This window comes from Trichosurus vulpecula, chromosome 9, assembly GCF_011100635.1.
Source record: "Trichosurus vulpecula isolate mTriVul1 chromosome 9, mTriVul1.pri, whole genome shotgun sequence".
NCBI lineage: Eukaryota > Metazoa > Chordata > Mammalia > Diprotodontia > Phalangeridae > Trichosurus > Trichosurus vulpecula.
In genome coordinates, this window is record NC_050581.1 from 152,154,164 (window position 1) to 152,167,454 (window position 13,291).

Consider the following 13,291-nt stretch of genomic DNA (forward strand, 5'->3'; position numbering starts at 1 on the left):
GCTCTGAAGATACAAAGTTGAAAAATGGCTCATTCCACATTTACACAAGAATAAGAGTATGAAGGGAGAAAAGGAGAGCCAGGCTTCTCAACAGTAGCTAACTTCCCACCTGAAACTCTGCAATCTTGTTAAGCTACTCTCTTGCTATCTAAAGGTCCAGTAACTCTTACCATCTAAAGGTCAAATGCTCCAGAAATAGGACTAGACTAGGTGAGTTCTTGGTTGTAAAGCTAATTACCAAAGTAGATTGAGCTCTGGACTTGAAGTCAGGAAGACCTGAGCTCAAATCCTGCCTCAGACATTAACTAGCTGTGTGACCCGGCACAAGTCACTTAACCTTTTTCACTCAGTTTCCTCATTTGTAAAATTAGAGGATTATATTCAACAACCTCTAAATCTACGATCATACAAAATATAATGTAAGATTAATAATGAATTGTTGTGAAATTTTAGTATAGGTATTTAAATAATTTTTTTTTAAAAATTGGACCTCAGTGCTGTCTAGTCCAAGAAATACATGACGAAGGGGTGTCCAGTACGACATAGGGCATAGGCTTGTGTAAGACCTGTGGCAAAGGGAAATCCAACACCTCTCCAGACAGACTGCTCCACATTGGGAATTTTCCAGCTGACAGCAAGTTTGTTCCTATAGGATGCCTCAATGTGCTTCTTTAAAACCTGCTGTCCTCTGGAGCCAAGCTGCGTAAATCTAATCCCTGGGGTCCCAGATAGCCCTGCAAATACGGCTGTCAGGTGGTTTTATCCCCAACCCCCACCCCAAGTCTTCTCCAGGCTAAACACCACCACTTCCCTCAAATGATTCCAGGGCCCCCTACCCTGCCCACCTCAACCTTTACACTGCCTGGTCCTCACATCTGGAGTGCACCTCTTCTCCACTAAAGCCTCCTAAAGTCCCGCCTTTCTATCTGGATGCAGGACCACCTTGCGCATAAAGCCTTTCCCAACCCCCAAAGCTTGGTGCCCAAGTTCCCTAACTACCTTGTATTTATTGTGTGTGTGTGTGGGGGGGGGGGGGATAGTGGAGGTTCTTCTGGTGGAATGCAAACTCCCTGGGAGCAGGAATTATTTCACTTTTTTGTCTTTGTGAGTGAGGAATCCAGCACAGTGTCTAATACAAAGTGGGTTGCTGACAGATGTTTGTTGATGGTGGAGGAAAAAAACCTTGCTCCCTCACGGCAGAGACTAGATAGAATCTATATCTGATTCTGTTTGTCGTTTTATTAAAAGGAAAGAGACCTGTCTAACATAGATCTTTTAATCTTAAACTGTTCATCAAAAGCATAGGGGGAAAAATGTGGTTTGAGTTTCTCCTATCTGCCCCTAGCTCTAAACATCTAAATTGATATTTTTAATCTTTCAGTTTAATACCAACCCTTTAAAGATAACATCAAGTTTCTATTTAAAAAACAACAAAAAACAGTGATTTATGGGTAGTTCAGGCATGCCCCCTTGCAATTTTTTCCTCTTTACTTTTTTTCTTACTTTTCTCTAGCAAGTCACCTGTATGCATTTTACTTTGCCCTTGTATAAGGTTCAATACTACTTTGGATTAAGATGTTTATTTGAAAGGAAATCCAATTTTGGATTACTATTACTATGCCTGCTGTACATGGAATTTAGGGGCTAAGAGATGTGAGCTAAACACAAATGAACCAATAAAAAGTGAGTATTAATTACTCTTTTAGCCTAATCACCAAGTAATTAAATATAGTCATTAAGTTTAAGATGGAAACATGCATAATAGGCCAATGGCAGTGGAATGTGTTTTCATTACAGAAGTCTATGGGTACAGAGATAAATAATGATATAGGCACATGTGGCTAATGTGGCTATACTATTTATGCCTATGTAATAAAATAAATATACACACATAACCGTTTGATTGACATCTCTGAGAATCAAGTTACTAACTATGCAGGAGATAAGGAGGGAACTAACTGGAAGAAAAATGTCTTTAAAATTCTTGGAGAATATGGGCAAAGATGGAAGAATGAAATAAAGAGTTGGGCCTTTTGGAAATCCAGAGAAAGGCTGACCAAGCAGATTAAAAACAACAAGACACAACATCAAAACCATAACTTGGTTTCCATTGTAATCCTATGTATTTTATTCTATGGATTTAGAAACATTATTCTAGGAGGGATTCCACAGGTTTAAACAGTCTGCCAAAGGGGTCCGTGACACAAAGGTCTTGGCAGCCTTTCTCTAAACAGCACAGACACAAGAAGGCATTTGAGTGACAGAACCCCAAAGTGAGGCCCATTCTTATTGTTGTCCAACAGCCCATCCTAACAGACAATGTGAGACTACCACAAGAAGTACAAAACAAAAGAGAGGATGATTATGCCAATACACACAAAACTCAGGTCCTTTTTCAGGCCATTAGCAGATTTTTCAGGTGAATTGGCTCAAAAGTGGCCAATCTTCATCTTTGAAATGGAAGGATATCACGTGGAACTCAGTCTGGTAAGTGCAATGACTGACCACACCAGGCAGTGAGTGGTGTGCGGGGTTCACAATGAAGTGCGACTACAAAACAAGGAGTTGACTTGCTGGTGTGGCTCTGAGGACAATGTTCAAGGAGAATGATGACAGCAACACCTCTGAAACAAGCTTCTAATCTCCTCAGGTCCCTGGCACAAAGGTTCTTATATAAATGTTGGAATTGCTTACATTGAAGTTTTCATTTGTACATGTAAGCTCTTCTGTGTTTGTTAAAAAACCAAGTCTTGTTCATTCATAGTCATGTTGCATCCATATGATCATTTTTTATTTTGGCTTGGCTTTTAGATTTTATGTTTCCTCTTTCTTTCTCCCAGTTTCTTATAGGATTTTCAAGTGGATTATGCAGTTGGAAACCCCTTATCTGGAGAGAGAGTTTCTCTGGCCAAATTCCCATTAAGGAAAGTCTTTGTCTTCAGATAAGGTCTTGGATCTTAAAGGCTGTTGCCCTAACACCGACTCATATTATCTTCACAACGCCTCATCTTATATAGATGGTAATCCAGAGAGCAAATACAAGCGACACATTGTCCAGGATGAGTCTTGATTGGAATACTGCTGACCATCATTTCAAAAACCAGCCCAAGAACCATGTGGCTTCTTGCCTGCCCTTTCTCACTGACAAAGCAGACAATGGGTAAGACTCTCTTTTTGGCAGACGTCAAAGCAAAGATATACAGGTTAGAAGCAGCCTGGCAGAAGGTGTGGGGGCAAGCAAGCCTGACTCACAGGCAGATCTGTCAGGTACCAAAGTAATCTCTCTCTGTTAGAAATGGGGCCTAAATGCTGATGTGGGAGTTTCCCACAGCTTCAACTGGCCTCCAAAGGCATATTTGTCATCAGAGGGTCTTGATGAAGCTGTACATCAATATCTGACTGCTGTTAAAAAACAAAACAAAAAAAAATTGTTCCACAAGAACCAAATCAAAACCAGCTGTGAGTGGGAGAGGCCAAAAACTCAGTGTAATTGCAAAAAGTCCAGCAGAAACACTTGTTAATTGTGTTATTTACTTTGCTGAACAGTAAATTGCCACACCAATTTAGTCCTATCACATGACTATAATGCTTTTCATATGACTTTAATGCTAAGAGAGAAATGAGCATTTATTTTCTAGACTCCCGAGGCTAGTGAAAGATGAATCAAATCCTCTATCATCATTCAGGACCACCCTATCAGCCCTGTTCCTCTGGGTGGGGTGGCAGAGTTATGGAGGAAGAGCACCAAGATGAGTACACAAAGGCCAAACATGTTCCATCCACTAAGCCCCCAAGGCTGCTATCTTTAAGAAGAAGAAAAAAAAAGAGTGCAAAGAATACAAGAAAGACTGAAACTTTGACTGAGAGGGCTGATGACAGTGTACTAAAAAACAAAGAAATCCCAGGCCCACTAGCATATTAAAAAGATAAAAGCAAAGGCTGACTTTCCAAGGAAGGAAAGGCCAGTCACTGTTGACTGAAGGGTTCTGGGAAGGCTTCCTGGAAGAGGTGACATTTGAACTGAGCTTTAAAAGATGGATATGAATTCAACAGGTGAAGGAAAGGGACAGGGATAGAAGAAAGGAAGACTAAGTCAGGCAGAAGGAACAGCACACAAGCAAAATAACATAAAAACAGGAAAAGGGTATGTACAACAAGTGGCCTAGTTTGTGTGAGATAAGGTTGAGAAAAAAGGATGGATCGTGTGGTACAAGACCCTAAATGCTGAGCCAAGGAGTTCAAACTTGACTCAACATTAAAAGGGAGCCTGTGAAGAGATGGTCTGGAGGGAAAACAGGCGAAGACCTATTAGTAGGCAACTGCAACGGTCCAGGGGGATGGCCATGAAATTCTATTGGGGGGCGGGAGCAGTGGGAACTGAGCAGAGGGGATAGACTCCAGAGGCCTTGAAGGGTGGAATCAAAAGGATTTTTTAGCTGGTTGGACATAGAGGCAAAAGAGAGAGGATTTAAAGTTAACACAAAGTTTCAAACGTGACACCTTGTTTGCGAGTTAACACTGTCCTCTTATATTGTTATCTGTTTTCTTTGTTCACTTCCTCAGGGAGGTGATAATCAATTCTCTGAGAAGGCAACTAAGTCTTATCCAACTCTTAGCTGCCTAACATGGCTTTGATATTGCAAATGCTTAATAAAGGGACATAGAATTGAAAAGACCAGAAACCATGAAACAACCGTCTTACGAAGCAACAGTGAAGACTGTTCTGTTTTGGTGTTGTTTCTTCGTCGGTGTGACCCTCTCTGGCATCCAACAGGAAAGAATCAAAGAACTTCAATTCAATAGCCTGTTACTTATTTCCAGCCTTGGCGAGAGAAACGAGCTAAACTCCAATGCCCGTTTTCTACAGAAACCCTGGGAATCAGCTTTCATCAGCAATTGCTGTTAGGCTGGGAAAAGGACGCTGCGGGCCCATAGGCTTTGGTAATGAGCTAGGATTAGGGTTGCAAAGCACAAGGGAAACAGAGTGAGAGGATCTTGGTGTTGGGATAGGAGTAATTGAAATTAATGACCTATACCCGGACCTGTAACTCTGCAAACGAGTTTGGTTCTTGTAGCTAGGGCCCAGGTCATGAGAGAATAATGGGATGAGGAGGACAAGGAATTATGCCGTTGGGAAGCCTTCATCTGGAAAGAGGGTTTCTCTGGACAAACTGCCATCAAGGAAGACCTTTGTCTTCAATAAGATCTTGGGTCTTAAAGGCCATTAACCTAATACCAACTCACCATGCCTCATCTTATATAAATGATAATCCAGGGAGCAAATACAAGTGACACGTTGTATAGGATGAGTCTTGGGGCTGGTGTTCAATGTTGAACAGGTCCTTGTAAAGACCTAATGGGATTGGGCAGCCACACTGATTGCTTCCCTGAACACTGAATGGGGAGAGTACACCTGTAACAAATGCTGACATCATGAAGTGTCCGAGCTGCTCTGAGTCAAGGAGGCCAGGCCTTCAGAAGTGGACAGTGCTGAGAACTAACACTACCCACTCCTTTACTTACCAAAAGGGAAGAAATGTTGGGCAAGAGACTACTGGTATTAGAGGAGGCAGGCAAAATTCTCAATAGGATAGGACTGGACTGTGATTTCATTAATAGAGGAAACTCCCAAGCAGTGAGATGCCCTCTAACAATACAGGTCAGAACCTTCTTTACAATTTATGGTCTTAAGAGCTGTTTGTGGCCCTAAGAGTTTGAGGGACTTGCTCTGGATCACACAGCAAACATATGCCAGAAGTGAGACTTGAACCCAGGACCTCTTGGCTTCAAGGCTAGATCTCCATCCCTATACCCTACTGTCTCTCAAAAGCATGGAAAAATGATTGGACTTAACTGTCTCGATTTCTATGAAGATAAAGTAGTTGTTTCTAGGACCACAGGTCTAGAGCTGAAAGGGACCTCAGAGGTCCCCTTATCTAATTCCTTCACCTTACAGATGAAAAAATTGTGGCTGGTGTTAAGTGGCTTGTCCAAGCGTCACAGGCAGAATTTGAACCTATTTCTTCTAACATACAATAAACTACATCAACATAGAGTAATGGTGAATGTTTTTTCTAATTAAGTTTGGTTGGTTAAAACATTTAGCCAAAGCCAAGCGATTTAATGAAGAAGAAATTTACCAAGTGAAGAAAAGTGGTGTGCTGGAAAGAGTGCCGGCCTCAGAGCCAGGGAACCCCATGCTCAGAGTGCACCTCTGACACTATCAGGAGAATCAGTTTCCTCATCTATAAAATGCGGCTAATGAAAACTGTGATATTTGTATTACAGAGTTATTAGGAGGCTCAGAGGAGCCACCCTCACCAACCTTAAAGAGCTATAGAAATGTCTATGAGTTGTTGTTAGGACCCTGAAAATCCTGAAAGACAGAACTCTGAATTTTCACTGGTGAATCTCCTTGGATTCGCTGCATCCAGAGCTACAAACCAAAGTACTGTCCCCATGGAGATAACTATTTCCCCATGTTTTCTTCTGCAGGCTGTCAGGAGACTAAGACAGTGCAGCAAAGCTGTTAGAATCTTGTAGTAAAACATCAAGATACGGACCTTCTGCCACTATTACCAAAGGTTACTTTTAATGTGGCCCAATGAAAATCAGGACTGCTCCTCTTCTCATGGCTGGTGGTTATGAATGGACTCCAGAATTACAAACAAAGGAAAAAGTGTATTGGTAAATGTTTAACAACCAGCTCTCCAGGAAAAAAGTACACATGACACACCTTTGAGTTTAATCTGCACTGTTCACATTTTCACCATCACTTTCTTAAATTTAGACAATCAACAAAACAATAAATCAAACCACAGTTTGTAGCTTTTGCCAGTTTCCAAGGTTGAAATGTTCACACTGAGTTTGTGACAAATCAGCTCTTGTGAGCCAGTATGAGCTAGCTTCAGCACACCTCTGAATGTTGGTAAGTAGAGGTAAGTTTGGGAAAATGTCCCATATTTGTAGGTAATAAAAGCAAGGATTCCAATACAAGAGGGGTTTAGTTTCCTGATTTGTTCACAGGGACTTCTTTCTCTTACCCCAGAGGTACTCTATTCCTTTGGATCAAAGGACTGAACAGATTGCAAACGTTTGACAACTAAATGAGGAGCCTCAGTGAGACCACAAAGATGGAGCCACAGACCCTCCACCACCTCCCTGTGGCTTCTTTGCATATTACTGGCTTAAGCTCAGGAACTTGCAGCTATTCCCAGGTCTGGGTCACTAACATTAGCTCTGTTTGAAAGGCTGAAATTCATCCAGCCAGCTTATTAAGTAAAATTGCTTGAGCTGCTTCCAGCGAAATAAAAGAATGATCACGTTTTCTTGGCATGGCTGTAGAGTTCCATACACTGTTTACATTACTATGGAGCAGAGACAATCAAAAGGAAAAGCATCTGTCATCAAAACAGTGGCATGGGCCTTCACTTGAAGGACCCCAGAAATAGTGGGGATATTCCAGAGGATTTAATGTGAATTCCTAATTGACTTCAAAAGATCACAATCATTATAATGCTCTGAAACTTTGTGAGCACCCTAAAGCAAATCCACATCCCCAAAATATACAATGTTCCTAGGCCCTCGGATTTCATGGGCCTTAATTATTCTAGGACTTATCTCTTGATCTGCTTACCTGACCTTCTATCTCAGATAGTTCCTGAACTCAGGTGCAACAGATAGGTCCCTGGAGTTGATGTTGTATGCTCAAGTAGGACAGACGGAAACCTAGGAAATGCTTCTATCTTTGTATATTCAACTCAATGTATAGGTCGCCAAAGTTTTGTTTGCATAGCTTATCACAACTCCAAAAGTTCCCCATTTTTCATCTGAACAATTTTATCACCAAGGTAACAAAGAAAAATTATTTGTTCCCATATTTCTATTTATAGAACCTCTCCACTTGTACAACTAACCAGATTAACATTGGCTTGGCCATAAATCTATCTCTAGCCAGAGTATTCACTTGTCGCATAACAACGACCATTCAGGAAGGCAAAATAAACAGTCCATCTTGCAAAAACAGGCTTAAAAAAAGCCATTTCCACCCCCATTCCCTCTGCCACTTGCTATGTGTCTACCATAAGGTTATGATTTTCTACAAATGTTTTGCTGGGGAACAAAGAGAATCATACAAAACAGTCACTGTCAGTGCTCAAACATTTACCAAGCTAACAGGCATCTGATCTTCTTAATAAGGTATCTGTAAACTTGGGTGGGTTTTTTTTTTATTGTAATAACTGTACTTCTTTTGTAAACCTTTGTAGTTTGTGTATTTGAAAGCATGATTCTGAGAAGGGGTCTCTCGACTTCTTAGCTCCAGACTGCTATCCAAGGGGTCCCTGACACAAATGACGTGAAGGACCCCTGCTCTCAAGCCACCACCAAGGCAATGACAAAGGAATAAATGTTTTACTTGGTAGGAAAAGGATCACTTTTCTAAGCTGACAAAAGAAAAACTCCTGAGAAAGGTGCCTCAGTAACCTTCTCTTAGAATTAATGTCCATTCTTTTGGAAGAGCTTTTAGAATTCACCTGCCTCTCAAATAAAATCCAGTTTCTACTTTATTAACATGATCAGGTCCAAGATCACACACAACCTGGCTGGAGATTACATCTATAGCAACTGGCACATTTCCATTGAGGTACAAAAATACCTTCTGAGCAGATAATTACTAGGAGATAACAGTAGTGTTTAGTACAAGGTGTTTAGTGAGTAACATTCAATGCACACAACCCTCCACTGATGTAAGAAAGTTTCTGATAGTTAGCAGATGACCACCAGACTTACTCAATAGTACTTGCGCTAACACAATACAATGACTTTCTCCCTTTTCTACATAGCTGAATATTACTGCAAAAAGACTTCAAACACAGTGGTCCTTAACACAAGAAGCTTTGTTTTCTTCTTACCTCAGCAGCTTGAGTCTCTTGATGTAACAAAGTAAGTCCAGTCAAGTCTTCTAAAAAGGAATGTGAAGAATTAAACACTTTTGCCAGGAAATTAAATCCTTCTTTCTCATATTGATCAAGGACCTGTAAAACAGTTTTTTTAGAAAAAAGGTTTATAAAACATATTATGGACTTAGTCTGTAACAAACACCTCCCCAAATGCTGTAGTTGTAGAAATGAGGCAAAACTAGAATTTAATCTGGTAAAAAAGAATATGGCAGACTCTGGGGTCTGCTTCATTTTTTAAATGGAAAAAAAATAATTTGAGGAGAATTGCTATTTCCCATTTCTATCTCATAAGAAAAGGTTTCCAACCACACCTGTCAGGTGTGCAAAGTGAATACACCTCTCCCCTGAATGGTTTCACAAAAATGCACCAGGGTCTTGCCATACTTCTTTATCCTCATATCAATATTTGTCCTCACTAGAAGCTAATAGCATGGCACCTTGCAGTCAATCAGTCAACAAGCATCGATTAAACACCTACTATGAGCTAGACACTCTGCTAAGCACTGGTAATATAAAGAAAGGCAAAAAACATTACCTGCCTCCAAAGAGTTAATGAATGAACAAATCAATGTTTCGAGTAGTTCTGATGTAAACCTAATTTTTCACTTGAATCAAGTATTATATACTAAGTGCTAGCTAAGTCTCTACTTCTTTTGTGTTCTTTTAATGTTCTCTTAAGACAAAGGTGGTGAACCCGTGCTTCAAGACCACATGTGGCCTCCAGGCCAAAGGTTCCTTACCCCTGTTTTAAGAAATAAAGTACAACTTAACCAGAAGGATGGCAGTCCCATAAAAATATAATACAAAAAGATAATACTACTTAATTTGTGGATTTAATTTAACCCAACTAGATAAAATAAAAAAAAATTCATTTCAAGTAATAAATATCTAGAGTCTCAAAGGAAATTTTTAAAAAAGGAATGAAGTGGGAATAGTACTTCCAAATTATACTATTAAGCAACTGTCATCAAAACTATTTCGTGCTAGTTAAAAAATAAAAAAGTTAATCAGTTGAACAGACTAGATAAAGAAACAACAGAAATAACTGAACTCAATAATCTAGTATGATGATGATACGATAAAATGTGAGTGATAAAAGTGAGACTGTAAGTCATCTGGGGAAGAATTCCCTATCTGACAAGAATAGCTGGGGAAAATAGAAAGAAATTTGGCAGAAATTAGGTTTGGACAAACATCTTTTACCATATACCACAATAAGCTTAAAGGTATGTGACACAAATATTAAAGTTATGCCCAAAAAAAGTTATAAGGGAAGAGAACCATACAGAAATAGAAAACCTTCAGCGGAACAGGCTAGCTGAGGGCAGAGAATTAGATCTGAAAGGTGAATTTACCTTAAGCTCCAGAAGCAGAGGAATGCCCAGCAGTGACTGGCCCAAAATTCACCTCCCCTACACTTGTTCCTCCTAATGAGTCCACTGTAGAATATGAAACATCTCCTTCTATATTGAATGCAAAACCTTTCAACACATTCTATGAATACACTAAGGGTCTATGATGTCAACAATTGAACTCCAGATGTTCAAGGCTTAAGAAGCTGCCTGAGGCACTTAAAAATGAAGTGGCTTGAAAGAGCCAGTAAGGACCATGCCAAATCCATCACTCTATCTAGTTCTTTGAGTTCTCCCTACAAAACATACTAATTCACATTCAAATTTTAAAAACAAACAGCATTTATTAAGCACCTGCTGCATTGAAGGCACTGCACCAGGAGTCAAGAATACAAAGACCAAAAAAACCAAAAAAGTCTTGCCTTCAAGGCCTTGAGTCCCTACCAGAAGGATACAAGAAGTATACAGATAGGTAAACACAAAGTATATGAAGTAATAATAACATCATTCTGAGAGGGTGAAAGCACTGGAACCATGGGGCATACAGACAGGCCTTAGGTAGGAGGTGAAACAAGCCATATTCTTAAAGGAAGCAGGGAATAAATAAACTTTTCAGGAAGGTAGGAATGAATTGGCTTCTCAGGTAGCAGGGGTTAGGGTGAGAATCTGAAGCCTAAAACACACAGTCAGGTCTGAATTTGGGAGGAGGGAATAGAATTGCCTAATCTGCATTCATACCTACGTAGCAAAACTCTTAGAGAAAAGACCTGGATGAGAATGTTCTTCCAATCTAATTCAAGTACTTCTGGAGCACCTACTCCAGGGGTGGGGAACCCGGGGCCTCAAGGCCACACACGGCCCTGTAGGTCCCCAAGTGCAGCCTACACAGAGTTTCAGGCCACAGGTTCCCCACTCCTGACCTATACCATATCAATCAGATACTGATCTTTTGGAGGAAGACCTGTACTTCATGTGCTCTAACATCCATACTGCTATTCACCATCAAAAGCCCATCCCTGAAGCTTTATAAACCTTTCCACTAATCAGACTGTGCATTACTCAAGGCCCTTTGTCTGTCCTTTTTTCCCTTTTAGCCTTTTAAATGTTAGCAATTTATTAGTCATGGTGATTCAGTTTGAGAAATAAGGAGACGGCTGAAAAAACAAGGGGTATGTAAGTAGAGTTCCCAGTCAAGAATTATTGTTCCTAGACTCAGAAAAAAAATACAAAACAAGCTCTCTTTTTCTAGCTGACCAGTATTGTGAGGTTAGGAGTAAGGAATCTTTTTAATCCTCAGTAAACCACAGAGCCAAAACATTCTCTGCCTAGCACAATGAGCCCCTGAACGCCAAAGTTTCCAATTAATAGTAAGAAAGGAAAAGTGGGAGAAAAATCCAAAAAAATGAGCAATTCCAGAGGTGAGGCTTTGGGGAATCTTGACTGAACTTTTGGCTTTTCAATGCAGTGCTAGAACCTCTCAGTAATAGAAATCAGATGCAGGAAAAGCAAAAACTACAAAAGAGGGAAGTACATGATTTACCCATAATCAGGACATCCAGAAAGCCAAGTGCTGAAACATTAACAGTACTAGCTAAGTCAGGAGCCCCCTAAAAATTTTACTTTGAAAAAAAATCTTCTGAAGGTCTTTTTCATCATATATTTTCTAGTATTCTCTTTATATGCTGTGAAGCTAATCTCATTATAACAAGATATAAGCAGCTTACAAATGTACAAATTATTTCCTTCACAATAATTCAACATTCCTAAATAGAAGAAAGGAAACAAAATACATTCAAAAATTATCTCTCCAAATGAACAGGAAGTGTACAGATAAAATTTGATGAACTCTTCTGAAGGCATACTTCACATAAAAAGTGTCCTTCATTTCATAAAACAGATATAATCTTGAAAAATATGCCCAAAATCACTTTTGATGAATCAAATCATATTTTACATTCATTTAGAGAGATTAGCTTCCTATTTGGAGTAATATCTCAAGGGCTCCCTTGGTAACATGAATAATTGTTCCCTTTCATAATGTAAACAATGATTCCTAAGCTTTATTCAATTTGTAAGGCTGGCTTTTCTTTAAATAGGGCACAGCTGTATACATATCTCGGATAATGCTACATCTTCTTCAAATATTAGGCCTTTAACCTAACAGGTGCGCAATACATATTTGTTGACCTGAATTTGTCTTGTCTCGCCTTCTCAAGAACCTTCAGCGATTCCCTAATATCTATTAGACTAAGTCTATATTTCTCAAACTGACATTCACTGTCCTCCATTAACAGGTTATTACCTGACCACAGCTTTTACTACCTTTGTACTGGAACCAAACCAGTCTCTTAAGTATTTTAAAAACATTTCCCACCCCTGGGTCTCTCTTTATGATATTCCTTTACCTAAAATGGGGTCCTGTCTCTCACTTGTCAATTCAAATCACATTTCTTTCAAAGGTCAACTCAAGGATGAATGCGGCATATTAGTAAACTACAACACAAGTCTGGAAAGTGAGGTTCTGGGCTCTGCCACTAATAAAACTAAAATAAACATATGTATTAACATGCTTGCCCAAATTCTGAGGAAACAGATAAGCAACATTTCATTTTCTTTACATTTGCATAAGTTTATAGGTAAAAAATTAATTTCACAAAAATTAAATTTTATCCTGCCAGCATCCTTGGTAATTAACTCCCATTGAGTCAATGTTTCCCCATTCCAGTGATTCTGAATCCCCGGCTGCCATTATTCAAACCCCATTCATTATGGTCTGTCTCCCCACTCCCTGCTCCCAATTTCTACAAGAAAGGGTTTGAGCTTTACCTCCTTTGATGTTCTCTTACTCCGTATCTAGCACCTAATCAAAACTTCAGGTTAGCTGTTGTTCACCAACCTCCAGGACACGCCGCTTCTTTCCTCAATGAATTCAGTGCCTAGCTTACAGTCTTTCTATCCTCTCCTACTCCTGTCTTTATA

General features: G+C 39.7%; 1 protein-coding gene across 3 annotated transcripts in view; it reads right to left on the bottom strand.

Annotated features, from left to right (window-relative positions):
- The window catches only part of ATG7 (autophagy related 7), a 244,062-nt gene that overhangs the window by 129,300 nt on the left and 101,471 nt on the right, over positions 1 to 13,291 (bottom strand). For all 3 annotated transcript variants that reach the window (XM_036738091.1, XM_036738093.1, XM_036738092.1), the window contains one exon: positions 8,913 to 9,035. In XM_036738091.1, coding sequence (XP_036593986.1) covers positions 8,913 to 9,035 — 123 coding nt within the window. The remainder of the gene's footprint in view (positions 1 to 8,912; positions 9,036 to 13,291) is intronic.